We start from the raw sequence: 17,877 nt of genomic DNA on the forward strand, positions 1-17,877 counted from the left end.
AAAATTACCAAGGATGGAGACATTGGGATTAATTGGTAACGGTTACAGCTGAACAACTTTTACTTTTATGTGACAGCACTTGTACATAAATAGAGAGATAATCTTATATCACACATATATATATATATATATATGTGTGTGTGTGTGCTGTCACAGGCCAATCCCATTCCACTAATTACCTCCCTGCACTATCTAAGGAGTGTTTGCTCACATTGTGGCTACTAGGAATGTCCCGATACAACTTTTTCACTTCCAACACGATACCGATATTGCAGCCTTGAGTATTGGTCGAAACCAATATCGATATAATGCGATATCAGCGCGGATCATACATACTTTTATTACTTATTTTGTAGTGTGGACTGTTAGAAAAGCTTGATCAAGTGATGTTACTCAAACAGAGAACAATAGTCAACAACAGTAGGGATGAGAAAGAGAAAAACTGACCCATTTATTATTAACTAATTGGTAACATTGATTTCAACCTCAAACATATTTACAGTATTCTACAAATGAATAAATATAATATGATATATATCGGATGTTTTAGATGCGGTCCAATATTAATTTCTGGCTGATGTCGGACCGATATCCAAAATCAATATCGGATCGGGACGCGCCTATTGGCTACTGTTGCATTGTCTTCTATGTCCTAGTGTTCATGTCCACAGGTTCTGTTTTGATCTTTGTATTCCAAAGTTCTTCATGGTTTGGTTCTTTGTGTTCTTTAGTTATTTTTGCGTGATATTGTCCTCCATGTTTTTTTTTTACCGCCGTTTCTTTATTTGTTTCTATTTATATAACTGATGACATCTGGCAAAAAGGAGATTTAGCGTTTATAGCGGAGGTTTTAGCTCTCTGAGTGCTCTTGTTTTTACACCTTTTTGAGTCTTAGTATCTGGGACTCTATTTCATGGTATTTTTAGTTTGTACTTGAGTTCATGTTCTACTTAGTTAGAATTCTGAGTTCTCTACATATGGACTTAGTTTAACTGTATTCTGACTCACCGCTCACATAAACCATCCTGTAAAATGAGTTTTTAATCAGCCCAAAGATAAACATGTTGGAGCTTTGGTTTTGGTGATTACCCACATAGTTGTCCACTCTATATCTGTTAGATCAGTTGTTCTTAAGCTTGTTTGGCTCTCGTAGCCCCATTCTCTTATTTCTGATTCCTCTTTGCTAACACACATTTTAAAGAATCAAACTTTGTAAATAAGTAGAAAGAAACAGTATTTAGTGCCCCTGGTGTGGGAACTAAGACTGACCTTTGTATTTTCAGTTCAACAACAACATCATTTCCATAATCATTATGATGATGATAATATGAAACCAAAAATAACCAAAACATTGTGGTAGATAGATAAAATACTGTTTCACAGCAAAAGATCAATAAAATATAATCAACCTCATGTGTTACTCTTATTTAGTGAATAGATTTTGCGCCGCACAGTTGTGTTTTCCTGGATTCCATTGAACACACCACTGGTGGAAAAGGTTTTAGTCATCACCTCTACCAGCTGCTTCCACTTCCCTCAGAGCTGTGAGGATCATTTTGTGAGACTCGTCAGTGATGAGTGTATGAAACGTTTAAACACAGCCAATCTTTTCTGTTTTCCTCATTCTCCGACAATGATTTTTTGTTGTCACTGTTTGGTAAAAACTGGTTAACACTGGCCTGTTGAGGTCTCTGACTAAAGGACTATGGTTTAAGGACTAATTGGTTTTTGGTTTGTTTTGTTTTTTCCCATTTTTCCCTTCTTAAAAAAAAAAAAAAACACTTTTTTTTTTTGTTTTCCTTTTTATACTCTTTGTTCTCATTTTCCATTTTTTGTCTTTTCTTTTTTCTTTTTTTTTCTAGTTCCCCTGTTATTCGTTCTCTTCCTTCCACGTTTTTTTTTTATTATTTTTTATTCAAAATTTTCCATCCTTTTTTTCATTTTTTGTCTTCTTTTCTTTTTTAATTTTTTCTCTCCATTTCCCACATTTTCTCCCAATTTTCATTTGTTTTTTTTTGTTTATTTTTTCCCATTTTTTTTTAATTCTTTCTCTCATTTTATTTTTTATTTTTATTCTATTTTTTTCCTTTTTTCCAGTTCCCTTGTTTTTTCTCTTTTTTCTTTCTCTTGTTTTTTAGTTTTATTTTTACATTTTTCCCATCCTTTTTCTCCTTTTTCCTTTATTTTGAAAAAAAAGATTTTTCCTTTTCTTTTTATCCTTTTTTCACCAATTTTTTTCTCCATTTCCCCCCATTTTCTCCCTTTTCTCCCTTTTTTCTCTCTTTTTTTTAAAATTTCATTTCTTTATCCTTTTTACCAACTTTTTCCTCTTAATGTAATTTTTATTCTTCTTTTTTCTTTTACTTTTCCTTCACATTTTTTCTGTTCTTTTTCTCTCTCTTTACTTTTTTTTTAAAAAAAGGAAGAAAAAAAGAGAAAAAAAAAACCAACTAATTTGTTGAATGGTATTAAATTACGACTATTCAGCAGATTAATAATCTGAAACTACTGAAATAAAATCCACACAAGCCTCACCTGTGGATGCAGTCTGTCCTGCAGTCCTAAACACTGTCCACGTTGGACAAACATCATTCATTATTATAGAAGCTGTGAATTATTTCACCCACAGAGAAAAGAAACTACTGCAGATTCGTCGCTACAACAAGATGTTTAGTAAAGCCTTAAGAATTTAGGCTGGGAATCAATTTCTTCTGTGTGGTCATGTTTTATTTTAGAGCCCCTAAAATACGATCACACACACACACACACACACACAGTAAACTAAACTGGGTTCAGACTTGCAGTATCTGATTAGGAGCCTCTGGCTACTTCTCACCTCCCTTGAACACACACGCACACGCACACGCACACGCACACGCACACACACACCGCCCACCCACACAGGTACACACACACACACGCACGCACACATGCAGACACTGGATACACACCGACTGCGAAGCTATTTCTGGGCCGGCAGCAAAATAATATGTTTTCATAAGGTCAACAGCCTGGATGTGCTCTTCAAACCTCATCTGTTTTTTTTTTTTGCTTTGTTTGTTTGTTTTTTTCCTGCTTTGTAGAATATCTCAGGTGTTACTGTGTGCAGCAGCTAAAAGCAGCAGCAGCAGCGGCTGAAAGCAGCAGCAGCAGCGGAGGCGGCGGCGGCAGTAGCTAAAAGCAGCAGCAGCGGCGGCAGCGGCAGTAGCTAAAAGCAGCAGCAGCGGCAGTAGCTAAAAGCAGCAGCAGCAGCGGCAGTAGCTAAAAGCAGCAGCAGCGGCAGTAGCTAAAAGCAGCAGCAGCTGCGGCAGCGGCAGTAGCTAAAAGCAGCAGCAGCGGCGGCAGCGGCAGTAGCTAAAAGCAGCAGCAGCGGCGGCGGCAGTAGCTAAAAGCAGCAGCAGCTAAAAGCAGCAGCAGCAGCAGCAGCAGCAGCAGCAGCAGCAGTAGCTAAAAGCAGCAGCAGCAGCGGCTAAAAGCAGCAGCGGCGGCAGCTAAAAGCAGCAGCAGCAGCGGCGGCAGCGGCAGTAGCTAAAAGCAGCAGCAGCGGCGGCGGCAGTAGCTAAAAGCAGCAGCAGCTAAAAGCAGCAGCAGCAGCAGCAGCAGCAGCAGCAGCAGTAGCTAAAAGCAGCAGCAGCAGCGGCTAAAAGCAGCAGCGGCGGCAGCTAAAAGCAGCAGCAGCAGCGGCGGCTAAAAGCAGTAGCTAAAAGCAGCAGCTAAAAGCAGCAGCAGTAGTGCACACAAATACAGACACAATCAGGTAAATAATGACACGATAAACATAAGCTAACTATTGGATGAATCAGTCACACACATTATTTCCTTCAAATAAACACAACAGCTGGTAAAATAAAAACCACAGCATCATCAAAGTCTGAATAAAAATAAAAAGCTATAAATCAAACTAGAATTGATCTGAGAGTTGGTTTAACATTAGTTTTAGTCTTAATTTATTATTCAGGCTTACAAATACTTTTTGTATTGTTTAAGAAAGAGCTAATTTATTTTTATTATTCTACAAAAAGTCAATGTTATTTTCTGTACAGCAAAGATAGCATGTAGTCAGGTTCTAAGGAGTATTGTGCCATTGGTATTCATTAGTTAAGGAGAACAGTGGGAATTTATTATATTATGTTTAAAGGTTTTGTTTTATTTTTCATTTAAAAAATAAATAAACATTAAAATAGAAATTAAAAAACAATCAGGGCATTATGAGATTAAAGTTGAAATATTTCAAGATTAAAGTCGTAATATTTTATATTAAATTAAGACTTTATTCTCATAAAATTACGACTTTAATCTCGAAATAACAACTTTAATCTCAAAATATTGCAAATTTAATCTTGTAATGCTCAGATTTATTTTTATTTTAATGTGTCCCTAGTACGCTGTCATACTAATCTAGTAGATTAGCTCTAAATTTATTTGACTAAAATCATTATTTTGGTTTGAGCAATTTAAAATCTGACTGATGTGAAACACTACAATAAAATGGAAAATCTTTGGGTGTTTTCAACATAAATAGTGCAACATTGAACTGTATTTTCACTGTAGATCTGATGCCTTACAGTGATGTGTTGAACGTGTTCATTGGTCACTTCTATCAAACATGATGAGAACACTACTTTTATGGATCACAGAGTGCGTCTGAAAGTGGAAACAGACCCAGGATGGATGCTCTGTGGAGTGGAGTGAGTGTGTCCACTTTCCCACCAGCAGACCTCCAAACTATCAGCACTGTTCTCACTTCCATCTGCCAAAGTCGTCACACACACACACACACACTCTCTCCCTCTCCGTCCCCACTGACACACTCACACACACACAGAGGTGTGAACCAGTCACCCCCCAGCGTTTGAACAGGGGTGGGAACCTGGCTGTAAACTTTCTAACGTCTGCGTTCCCACTTATCCGACCCGTTCCGTTCCGTCTCCCCCACTCAGTCACACACAGACAAACATTTGTTGGTCTGCTGAGGTGTGCTCACTGACAAGGAGAGGAAAAAGAGGCGCAAAAAGCTTTTTTACTGTCATTGATTGAGGCTAAATTCTCAGGTTTAGGACAAAAAAGATGACGCTCTCAAAAAATTCTGACATTTTTAACAATTGTTCCGTGATTATTCAATAGGCACACTGTAATTTTTTGTTTTATGGGATCAATACTTTTTCAGATATGGACAATTTAGTGAAGGGGTTAAAAGTGACCAAAAATGGTAGAAAAGGTGGTGGTGAATTGAGATTTTAAAAACCAGAGAAATTGGTTAAAAGTTGCAAATTAGAGTGTTCCAAAACGGCCAGAAAAAGTGGTAAAAAGGGTTCAAAGTGTCAATATTGGAACAATTAGTTTAAACTGGCAAAAATAAGCATGAAATATGGTGATAGTAGGTTAAATGTTACAGTAATGAGTAAACACATGCAACACTAAGTGGGAAAAATGCCGAAAATGTCTTGTAAGTTGAAAAAAATGTGCAGAAAAGTCATTGACATTTGATGGAGAAGTGGCAAAAATATGGCAAGAAAAAGTGATGAAAAAAAGAGAAAAAATTGCAAAAATGGGCTCAAATTGTTGATAAAAAATTCTTAGTTTCTTGAAGGCATCTGGCGACCCCCTCTCAGTGTTTTGTGACCCCAAGTGAAGTCCTGGCCCCACGCTTGAGAACCCCTGACATAGGAAACTAAAATGTGGTATATTAGTAATACAACTCCACCTATATCAGAATATATAAAAATATCTGCTATACATCATATCTGGTGACATATCAGCCCCTCAAAACAGTGAAAGTGTGTGTGTGAGATTTTTGTTATTCTACAAAAAGTACATTTTATTTTCTAAACAAGAAAAAAACAAATATTAACGCTATAAAGAAGTGTTTTCAACCTTGGGGTTAGGACCCCATATGGGGTCGCCTAAAATTTCTAGTAATTAAAAAAAAGAAAAAAAAAAATGGGTAAAAAAGCGGATTACTTTTTTTTTTTTTTTGATTTATTTTTATTTTTCAAATACACATCACACACAATAAATATCAAATAACTGTATCCAATATATTTAAATTTTCTAGTTAAAATAAAATGCAGCATAAAAATATCTGAGGTGACTTTGATAAACATTATCAAAAAAAAAAAGAGAAAAAAATGTCTGGCGTCGCTGGAATATTGTTTTTTTTACGTTAACAATTGGTAAAAATTTCAGAATTTCTTTTAGACTAAAGTGTGTAGGACGTCCTGAAAATGTGTTGAAATGATATGGAATTAAACCCAGCATTAAAACAGGAATAAGATGATTAACACTCTCAAAAATTCCCCCAAAACAAGCTCTAACAGACGTGAAAAACCAACTTAGATGAGTCGTGAAATAGAGTGGACAACAGCATTATTATATATGTCTATAACATCTGACGAACAGAGCAGTTCCAGGAAAGAAGGTTCAACTGTCAAAGTTTTTGAAGACTTAAGTCCTTAGAGTGATGGTGGTCATTCACAGAGACACAAACGGGAAGAAAGAACAGAACATAGAGATTGTATAATAGAGTGAGGAGTGTCGTGTTTACCGTGGTAAGGAGGCGTACTGACGCTCCACCTCCTCGTGTCGTGGTATCAGCCGATGGTCTGTGGCTCTGACTGGAATCTGAGACAAAGGAAAAGTAGACGAAGGGAAGTTCATCATATGATGATTATTACTTTAGTGTAAATAGTGTGATTTAGCTGTGGTGAGTAGAAGCTGACTACAGGATACAATGGCTGTGATGTAAATATCACACTAACGTACTACTCATACTAAGTCTGACGTCTAAAGTATGGAAAGATTGAGTACATGAGAAATACCAGGATGTATACTATATGTGGACATTTTTTAAGTATGCACGGTGGGCACACTAGTCGTACTCAACCATCCCATGATGCATTGTGAGTGGAATGTAAAATGGTCCTGGGACTGGTCTGAGATCGGTTATGAGCATGTGCACTAGCGGAAAATGAATTTATGTTACTTACTAGGGATGTAACGATTCACTCAACTCCCGATACGATTTGATTCACGATACTGGGTTCACGATACGATTCTCTCACGATTTATTTTACAAAATGGGACTGTAGACAAATGATGATTGAAAAACATTCCCTAGAAAATACTGTACTATTTTCCTTTTATTTTTCATTGTCAAAAGAATCCCTTGATAAACTATTCAAAACAATGCAATTTAACTAAATGAATGAAATAAATAAAGGAATAACACAAATGAAGAAGAAGCCTATTAATTTAAATTCTGGTTCTATAGTAAACAATGCAAAACTGCATAAAAGTTCTTTTTCTTTTTAAAAGTGCCACTGAAAATGTATTTTGTGCCTTAACAATTGGATTTTTAAAAAAACATTTTACTGTATTTACGTCAGATATTTGTTTGAACCAGCAGAGGGCGCTGGTAACCCAGTGGCCGGTTGCCATGCAGATATTCTGTGCAGTGAAGAGATGCTATGCTAGCAGACAGAGCTAATAGAAAAACGTGACTTTTACAGATATTCACGTAATATTACAGATATTTTTCGGTGCTAAACGGGTAAGGAATCATTTATCAACATATTTAAGAGTAGAAGGTGGCCAGAAAGAAAGTAGTAGTAGATTCCGCCCGCCGCCTCAGCATTTGGTAAATAAGGGCTTTTATTTTGAAGTTAACAGGACGTTTTGTCAGTAGCACAATGGAGGGTCTCTGAAAATCTCCGAAATGTTGGCATGAAATGTGTCTATGTGAGTTTTATGGAAGTATGCTTTAGTCAGTTGTTTGTTGTGTATAAAACAGAGGTACGCAACTTCCACACAGCGAGGGCCACAAAAATGTGTTTGTTAGAACGAAGGGCCACATTATGTACATTCATGTCAGCATTTAGAACAATACATGTTTTTTGGAGTAATTTTTGTGTATTTCTGTTGTCGTTTTGTTTATTTGTTAGTACTGTGGGTTCGCAGAGTCATTTTCTGTGTGGTTTGTCTTGTCTTTTTGTGTACTTTTGTTGTCCTTTTTTGTAGCTCTACATTTTTGGAGTCATTATGTGTATTACTGTTGTCGTTATGTTCATTTTTACAGTAGTTTTGTATGTTTTTCATTTCATTCTGTGTATGTTTGTTGTTTTCTCACTTGTTGTGATTCCATTTTGCTCATTTCTGTTGTCCTTTTGTGTACTTTTCCTGTAAAATGTTTTTTGGGGTCATATTGTGTATTTATGTGGTCGTTTTGCTTGTTTGTTAGTATTGTGGGCTTGCAGAGTCATCCTTTTCTGTTTTTTGGGTACTTTTGTTTTCATTTTCTGTAATTTTGCATGTTATTTTGAGTCATTTTGTGTATTTTTGTTGTCGTTTTGTGTTATTTAGCATGATGTTGTGCATTACTATTGTTGTTTTGTTCATTTTTGTAGTAGTTTTGTGTGTTTTTGTAGTATTTTCTGCATTTTTTCACCTCTTTTACTGTAATTTCCTGCAATTTTGTAATTCTTATGTATCCTTGCTTTTGTTTGTGTATTTTTCTGTCATTTTGTATGTTTAATTTGGGGGCTGCGTAAAATTAGACAGAGGGCTGTATGTGGCCCTCGTGCCACCAGTTGCCTATGTCTGGTATAGACATAGGCATAACTCACAACCTTTTCCTAAATGTCCTAAATCTAAGAACTTAGATGTATACACAAGACAAATATTATGACATCAGAATATAAAATTACTAACTATCTTAACAGTTTCTAAAAAAAACTGTCCCCTTTGAAGATACCTCGAACAGAGTCAAAAAAACAGAACAAGGACAATAACTTCGGAAAAAGAAATTGCGCACTTCTCATTTTCGAACTCCATCAAGGTATTGATACCCTGAAGCCAAACACCAGTTTTAGTTATCGTATCTTAAACAGTTTGTGAAAAAAGCTGTCCTATTTAACTCGGACGCCCTTCCGCTTTGTGGCAGAGGATAATAATGAAAGATACAAGTACGCCTTCAATCAGGGAAACGTCAAACTCATTTTCACCCGAGGTCCAAACATGTAACAGTTTTTACGTGGGGGAAAAACTGCAATTGTAACGTTTTCATGCCCAAGTTTGCACTTCCACATATAACTGATTTATACAGTATATATCCAAATAAATAAATAACAGATAACAGTGCTGCATCCTCAAAAATTATTGATTTTTTGTGAACAATCCTTGTGTAATTTCATTAAATTTTGTGGGATTGGTTTAAAGAAATGTCAGGATTTTAGAAAAGAGGAATGTTTTTATGACTACTTTGATTACATCGAACAAATTCAAACCCCTGCAAATATTGTGCAGTTTCACTGAAATTGTGAATTTGAAGGGACTGAGATATCGAGATCTGAATTATTTGGTAATTTAAGCAACAATTACTAGTTTTGTTTTGTTTGTTTTTTTACTTTTTTCTGTGGGCCGATTTGGATGCTTTGAAGGGCCGGATTTGGCCCACGGGCCTTAAGTTTTGACACGTCTGCCTTAAACAGAAAAAATAAATAAACAAGTGAAACAAACAACTGCAATTAACTTATTAAGATCAACAAAAAGCCAAGAATCAGAAATTCTAACCTTTATCTGTTTACCCAATTATTCTCATCACTAGTTTGCACTATTCACATTAGACTAAACGTATTACTTGTCTTTATGTAAATGTTACATCTATTAGAAGAAACAACACTTTAATCAAACTATAATCAGGTTGTTTATCCCATTGAGTGACGACCCTGTAAATAACAGATTTGTGTCGTACACAACACATGTCGTAGTTAAAGGCTTTTCCAACCAACACTAACTTAGAATACAGGAAAAAAAAAAGCAGCATAAAGGACAAAGGCGCCAGTGTGCGTTTCACATTAAAGGAGAGAAAAATCAGCAGGTTTCAGACTAAAATAGATCATTCTTTTCTCCTCAAGGAGTTAAAAACTACAGATTATAGAGTGCTGCGTTTTCTTTTCTTCATTCCGGGAAATGAAGCCAGAAGGCATAGAAAACAGATTTGCTGGCCCTGCTTCCTTTTGAACACCTGTCTTTATAGCTTCAATATCTCAGGTAGAGAGACAGCAGGATATTAAGAGAGAATGGAGAGGAGGAGCAGGAGAATGAAAAGGCATTAGGTGAAGAAGAAGAAGAAGACGGAGACGAAGAAGAAGAAGAAGAAGACGAAGAAGAAGAAGAAGAAGACGGAGAAGACGAAGAAAAAAGCAGGAGCTAAATGAGTTAAAGTGAGTGAGGTGGTGAGGGATAATATGGAGTCATTGAGGAGTGGGCTGGGAGGTGAATTATAAAACAGGGGAGGGGGAGAAAGGGTGAGGGAGGTGAAAGGGACATTAATGATGCCATTTAGACCAATGTTGAGGAGGGAACCAGAGATTAGGGAGCGAGGTGAAAGATGAGAGAGAGAGTGAGTGAGGACACGACGTCATGACACAGGAATAATAAATGTGATTATTACACGCACGCACACACACACACACACACACACACACACACACACACACACACACACACACACACACACACACTCTTGATACAAAGGTCGCTCGTTCGAATCCCAGCCGCCAACTCATTTTTTCCCCATTAGGTTGTAACAACAATGTTTGTTGAACTTGAACCTCTCCAGCAGTTAGCAGACCTCGTATAGAAGAAAAGATCTTTAATATTTTGTATATGAGTTACAGGACAGCTGGATGGAGTCAGACATGAGGTTAATGAGCACAACCACCACCTGATAGAGACCCTTCCTCTCCCCGTGCAGCATTATCCCCCAGACCCAAAAGTAAAGGCTCAAATCCTTACTGATGATCACATTGAGCAGGTTTTTTATGTATATAGAAATAATCCAAATGAGAACACAGTTACGTTTCCTTTGCTTTTTATGAACAAACAGGTAAGTTAACATTGAGTAAAAAATGTACAGTCAATATATAAAACACATTTTTTCCCTGCTCTTGAAATAGTTAAAACAAAGTGCTGAACATATCAATACATAAAAATATAATAAAAACAAATGTGCAGTGACCCTCCCTCTAACCCTACGTCACTTCCTTCAATATAGGACAGTTTTGTGGTATTTTTAATTGTTAATCAAAAAAAAAATGAATAAAAAAAACAGATTAAAACATAATACACAACATTCACAATCAAAAACCAAACAGAAAATAAGATAAACACCAAAATAAATCAGAATTCACTCAAAGCATAAGATTTCAACCTTTTAAATAGTGCACGAACTGCCGTAAAATAGGCCGACTGGATGGAGACGTGCTCCGAACCGCAGACACATTGCGTACCTGCATCGCACTGTGAAGGATAATAAGGAGAAAAAGCAGCGGAGCAGCTATTTGAAGGTTTAAAATAGATGCGCTGGAGAGCGTACTGGAACGCTGAAAGTACGTTATTGGTGCTTGGAGAAGTGCCAGGACGCTTAGTTGATATTTTTAGAAGTCCCGGAACTCCGTACCAGTGCGTACCAGCCCACTTAAACCACTGCACACATGCACTAAGAGCACCTGTGGACATGCATTAATGGAGAGATGTCAGAGTGGGGCTACATTTACTGTGGAGGGAGCACACCAGAGCAGTGTTCGGGTTCCATGTCTTGCTCAAGGGCAGTGCTCGAGAAGTGCCCTGGCACCACTCACCGTTTTTTGGTCCACATCGGGACTTCAACCGGCGACTCTCCGGTTCCCTTCATACCTTACACACACACACATTGATGTGTGCACACAGTCATACACTGTCTTTATCATTACCTTAGGAAGTTTTGTTTCTTTGCTAGCAGGAGTCTCCGTTTAAACACGCTGCACTCTGATTGGCTGAGGGCTGGTGTACAGGTAATGGTCTAGTAGTGAAAACTATTTCACGGCGTGATGAGCAGAGAAGAGGAAGGAGGAGAAGAGGAAGACTGATACAGGGAGGAGAGGGAGGACACACTTTGTCTTACACACACGCACGCACGCACGCACGCACGCACGCACGCACACACACACACACACACACACACACACACACACACACACACACACACACACACACACACACACACACACACACACACACACACACACACACACACACACACACACACACACACACACACACACACACACACACACACCTGTGCATTCATGTCCACATTGAAAGTCTTCATTGGAAGGATTTAGACGAACACAGAGAGTTTTTTGGAGGCTTGAAGTCTAAATGATTCCACTTAGTTCAAAAAGGAAATGTACTTTTTCTTTATTTGGAGTTTTCTTCACCTTCTCTTTCATCTTCTACTGCAAGACTCGCTTCATTTTCATTTCCCACCTTTCCCCACCATTAACCAGCTTTCCTTAGGTGGAGGAAAGTGAAATTGAATGTTTGTTCGTATCCCTTTTCTCATTATTCTGTCCCACCTCTATCTGTCAATCTATCCATCTATCTATCTATGCTATAACTATCTATCCATCCATTCATTTATCTATCTACGGTATCTATCTATAGTATCTATGTATCAATCTATCTATCTATCTATCCTTTCATTAATCTATCTATCTATAGTATCTATCTATAGTATCTATGTATCAATCTATCTATCTACAGTGTCTATCTATAGTATCTATCTATGTATCTATATCTATCTATAGTATCTATGTATCAATCTATCTATCTATCCTTTCATTAATCTATCTATCTATAGTATCTATCTATGTATCTATATCTATCTACAGTATCTATCTATCTACCGATAGTATCCAACTACAGTATCTATCTATCTATCTATCTATCTACATGTATCTATCTATCTATCTATAGTATCTATCTACAGTATCTATCTACAGTATCTATCTATAGTATCCATCTATGTATCTATATCTATCTATAGTATCTATCTATGTATCTATATCTATCTACAGTATCTATCTATCTATAGTATGTATCTATCTATATTATGTATCTATCTATGGTATTTATCCATCTATTCATCTATCTATCTACATGTATCTATCTATCTATCTATCTATCTATAGTATCTATCTACAGTATCTATCTATGTATCTATATCTATCTACAGTATCTATCTATCTACCCATCCATTCATTAATCTATCTACAGTATTTATCTATGGCATTTATCTATCCATCTATCTATATACATGTATCTATCTACATGTATCTATATATCTATCTATCTATCTATTTAGTATCAATCTATCTAGTATCTATCTATCTATCTATCTATCTATCTATCAATCATCTAGTACCTATCTATCTATTTAGTATCTATCTATCTAGTATCTATCTATCTAGTATCTATCTATCTATCATCTAGTACCTATCTATCTATTTAGTATCTATCAATCTATCTATCTAGTATCTATCATCTAGTATCTATTTATCTAGTATCTATCTATCTAGTATCTATCTGGTATCTATCTAGGGACATGCAGACCTAGAAGTCCAGTCACAGATCATTCCTATACTGACATCATTGCTTCTTCTCCTAAAGTGAACCAGAGGTGAGTTCTATCTAAAGGTGATCTATAGAACTAGAGGTGTAGACAGGTAACTTGTCTTTGTAGAGCAGTGATGAGGAGAGAAAAAAACCTGCTTGTCACAAATTCTCAGGACGTCCTACGCACTTTGTTCCATGATTATTCAATAAACACTCTTAGAATATATAAAATATCTGCTATACATCCTACTGTACGTATCTGGTGGACATGTTAAAAAGTGTGTTAGGGTTTGGGTCTGGAACATGTTTGGACCTTCAGTAAACATATGACTCAGCTAAAAAATATAAAAAAACATTTATTTTGAAAAACAGAATACTATAAATGTACTTCCTACGATATTAGAAGCTGAAAATGGAAGAAAAATAAGGACGCGCAAAAACACACATACCCCCCTCAATAAATTGGCCATATGTAAAAAAAAAATGAATGAATCAAACTAAAAATGTACAGTGTGTTTATTGAATAATCATGGAACAATTGGAAAACATTTCTGAATTTTTTGTCACCTAAGTGCGTCTCCCAGTAAGTCCACTGTGGATCCTTCACCTGTGTTGCTCAATGTCTGTAATAATAAATATTAAATAACTATAAGAAAACATGGAGAAAACCACAACAAAAACCTAAATCAAAAGGAAAATCTGAGAAATTGGGCCAAACGTGTCTGGATAAAATGTGCAAAAATGGTATAAACTCGTGAAAAAAAATGTGCACAGTTTTTTTGGTAATACATTAAACACATTATGTTCTAAACATTTCCAGTTACCTTTTAATTAATCAATACTGAAAGGATTGATGTCTTTCCACGCCCTCCTCCAGCAACCATAATGAGGAAATCAATTAATTAGCAAACACTGAAGGGAATTTAAGGAAATTAAATTGTTCGACTCAGCCAGTAACTTCCTGTCCATCCCAACACACTCCTATCTCTCTATTGAGCTTTATGTGTGTGTGTGTGTGTGTGTGTGTGTGTGTGTACGCGAGCCTGTGTGTGGATGCCAAACTAAACTTTGTATTAAAAAACTAATGACAGAAAGTGTTTTATCATCGTACATATTTATACATTTAATAATTTTGATTTATTTATGTATTGATTAAAGTAATATTATAGTTATTATTAAACTATTGATCCAGTGTTTTTAAACTAAAATGGCGTCACCTGAAATGTGTAGTAATTGATACAATTATACTGATTAAAATTATATATATATATATATATATATATATATATATATATATATACAGGTAAAAGCCAGTGAATTAGAATATTTAGAAAAACTTGATTTATTTCAGTAATTGCATTCAAAAGGTGTAACTTGTACATTATATTTATTCATTGCACACAGACTGATGCATTCAAATGTTTATTTCATTTAATTTTGATGATTTGAAGTGGCAACAAATGAAAATCCAAAATTCCGTGTGTCACAAAATTAGAATATTACTTAAGGCTGATACAAAAAAGGGATTTTTAGAAATGTTGGCCAACTGAAAAGTATGAAAATGAAAAATATGAGCATGTACAATACTCAATACTTGGTTGGAGCTCCTTTTGCCTCAATTACTGCGTTAATGCGGCGTGGCATGGAGTCCATGAGTTTCTGGCACTGCTCGGGTGTTATGAGAGCCCAGGTTGCCCTGATAGTGGCCTTCAACTCTTCTGCGTTTTTGGGTCTGGCATTCTGCATCTTCCTTTTCACAATACCCCACAGATTTTCTATGGGGCTAAGGTCAGGGGAGTTGGCTGGCCAATTTAGAACAGAAATACCATGGTCCGTAAACCAGGCACGGGTAGATTTTGCGCTGTGTGCAGGCGCCAAGTCCTGTTGGAACTTGAAATCCCCATCTCCATAGAGCAGGTCAGCAGCAGGAAGCATGAAGTGCTCTAAAACTTGCTGGTATACGGCTGCGTTGACCCTGGATCTCAGGAAACAGAGTGGACCGACACCAGCAGATGACATGGCACCCCAAACCATCACTGATGGTGGAAACTTTACACTAGACTTCAGGCAACGTGGATCCTGTGCCTCTCCTGTCCTCCTCCAGACTCTGGGACCTCGATTTCCAAAGGAAATGCAAAATTTGCTTTCGTCAGAAAACATGACTTTGGACCACTCAGCAGCAGTCCAGCTCTTTTTTTCCTTAGCCCAGGTGAGACGCTTTTCGCGCTGTTTCTTGGTCAACAGTGGCTTGACACGAGGTATGCGGCAGTTGAAACCCATGTCTTTCAAGCGTCTCTTGGTGGTGGATCTTGAAGCACTGACTCCAGCAGCTGTCCACTCCTTGTGAATCTCCCCCACATTCTTGAATGGGTTTTTTTTCACAATCCTGACCAGGGCGCGGTGATCCCTATTGCTTGTACACTTTTTCTGACCACAGTTGTTCCTTCCCTTTGCCTCTCCATTAATGTGTTTGGACACAGAGCTCTGAGAACAGCCAGCCTCTTCAGCAATAACCTTTTGTGTCTTTCCCTCCTTGTGCAATGTGTCGATGGTCGCCTTTTGGACAGCTGAGTATTGTACATGCTCATATTTTTCATTTTCATACTTTTCAGTTGGCCAACATTTCTAAAAATCCCTTTTTTGTATCAGCCTTAAGTAATATTCTAATTTTGTGACACACGGAATTTTGGATTTTCATTTGTTGCCACTTCAAATCATCAAAATTAAATGAAATAAACATTTGAATGCATCAGTCTGTGTGCAATGAATAAATATAATGTACAAGTTACACCTTTTGAATGCAATTACTGAAATAAATCAAGTTTTTCTAAATATTCTAATTCACTGGCTTTTACCTGTATATATATATATATATAATGTACTTTTACTTTCTCAAATATAGATCTAGTTAAAATAAAGTATTAATTCTAGTTACTCTGTATTTGTAACAGTTAAACCAAAAACAGAAATTAGTGATATAATAAAAATAACTTTATTAATCTATTTATTTATTTATTGAATCATCTATTTATTTATTTTCCTGTTCGGCTTTGCATCGCTAATAAAAACAATTATTGTTTGATGATAAACTATTAGTTTGTATTTTGTGCTTCCAATACCATTAGCATGCATTAATTATACATTATGTTAATGAGCTATTACAATCCAACATAGGAAAAGTGATTTCCTTCCTGCATACGTCTTTGTTTCCTCTCAAACATTTACAGTCGCAGCATTCCCATCTTTTTATTATTGCTTTATTTTATTCCGTGCATCCCTCCCTCCCTCCCTCCCTCACACCATTTATCCCTCCTTTCACTCTGCAGAAAAAGCCGTAATTGCAGCTGCTGGCAAAAAGCCATCCATTTTGTGCGGCTAATTACTCGGGCCTCTTAACAAAGTAGCAGTGGAGGGAGAAATAGTGGAGGGAGCGACGCACTCATAGGAAGGAGCTGCTAACCTCACCTCAGCAAACACAAACACACGCTCCACACTCTTCATCATTCTGCTAATGAGTGTGTGTTGACCACAAAGGAAATGACCAGTGTAACCAACAGAGGGAGAGGTTAGCATGATGGCTAACAGCCCTGGGAAAGCACATTATGGGCTAAAGATAAAAGAGACACTTTAATGTCCTTTGGGATCAATGCGGAGCAGAAAGTACTAAATATGTATTATTCATCACTGTTTTATTTGGGTTTATTCTAATATCAGCACAGATATAAATATTCATCATAAACCGACTGAATGTATATGTTGTTATTTTATTTTATTTTTGATGCATTTGAATCGCAGTGTGGATATGATTTTCATCAGTAAAAACAGACAGAAACACAGAGTAAATGTAAAGCACGTCAGTGACTCCATCACTCGCTCGTACCTGCAGGCAGCGCTCAGGGAAAACGTACTAAACATGTTAAAAGGTGAGTTTCTTTAAATATTCACTCACTTCTGTCCCTATTTACTGCTTTCTGTCTGAGTTTGAGTTGTTCTTGTTTTTTTTTTACCTTGTTTGTATGTTCAGTTTCCATGCAAACGGTTAAAATGCTACCGGTGTGTGTGTGTGTGTGTGTGTGTGTGTGTAAACGCGCCCTGAACTGTATAAATGTCGCTTTAACACTTGTTCATAGGACCTAAACATTAAATAACCAAACCAAAAAAGTTCACATCAATTCTAAACAAAGCTTAAAGCTGAGGTATGTACATTTTTTTTGGCAACATTTGGTAAAAAATCCGTAATCGCCTTTAGAATATTATAATCCAAAGTGTTCAGAGAGGATTCTGTTCCTTTTCTTGACCCTGTATTCAAGCTTTAGAAATCCAGGAGCATGACGCTCTTTTACAGCCAATCAGAGATCTTTTTTACAAAACCAAGTGGTCTATGAGCTGTTTAGGGGCTTTATTATTGGCTGCTCGACTGAAGTCGATGCGCGTTCATGTCCA

The 17,877-nt window shown here is 36.7% G+C and overlaps 1 protein-coding gene across 6 annotated transcripts in view; it reads right to left on the reverse strand.

Moving 5' to 3' along the window:
• pard3bb (par-3 family cell polarity regulator beta b) overlaps window positions 1-17,877 on the reverse strand; it is a 257,492-nt gene that overhangs the window by 24,813 nt on the left and 214,802 nt on the right. For all 6 annotated transcript variants that reach the window (XR_003672664.1, XM_028436419.1, XM_028436418.1 and 3 more), the window contains one exon: window positions 6,545-6,621. Coding sequence is in view for 5 of the 6 variants with exons in the window: in XM_028436419.1 (XP_028292220.1) it covers window positions 6,545-6,621 (77 nt within the window). In the remaining variant the exon portion in view is untranslated. The remainder of the gene's footprint in view (window positions 1-6,544; window positions 6,622-17,877) is intronic.

This window comes from Gouania willdenowi, chromosome 21 (assembly GCF_900634775.1).
Source record: "Gouania willdenowi chromosome 21, fGouWil2.1, whole genome shotgun sequence".
In the NCBI taxonomy this organism is placed as follows: domain Eukaryota; kingdom Metazoa; phylum Chordata; class Actinopteri; order Blenniiformes; family Gobiesocidae; genus Gouania; species Gouania willdenowi.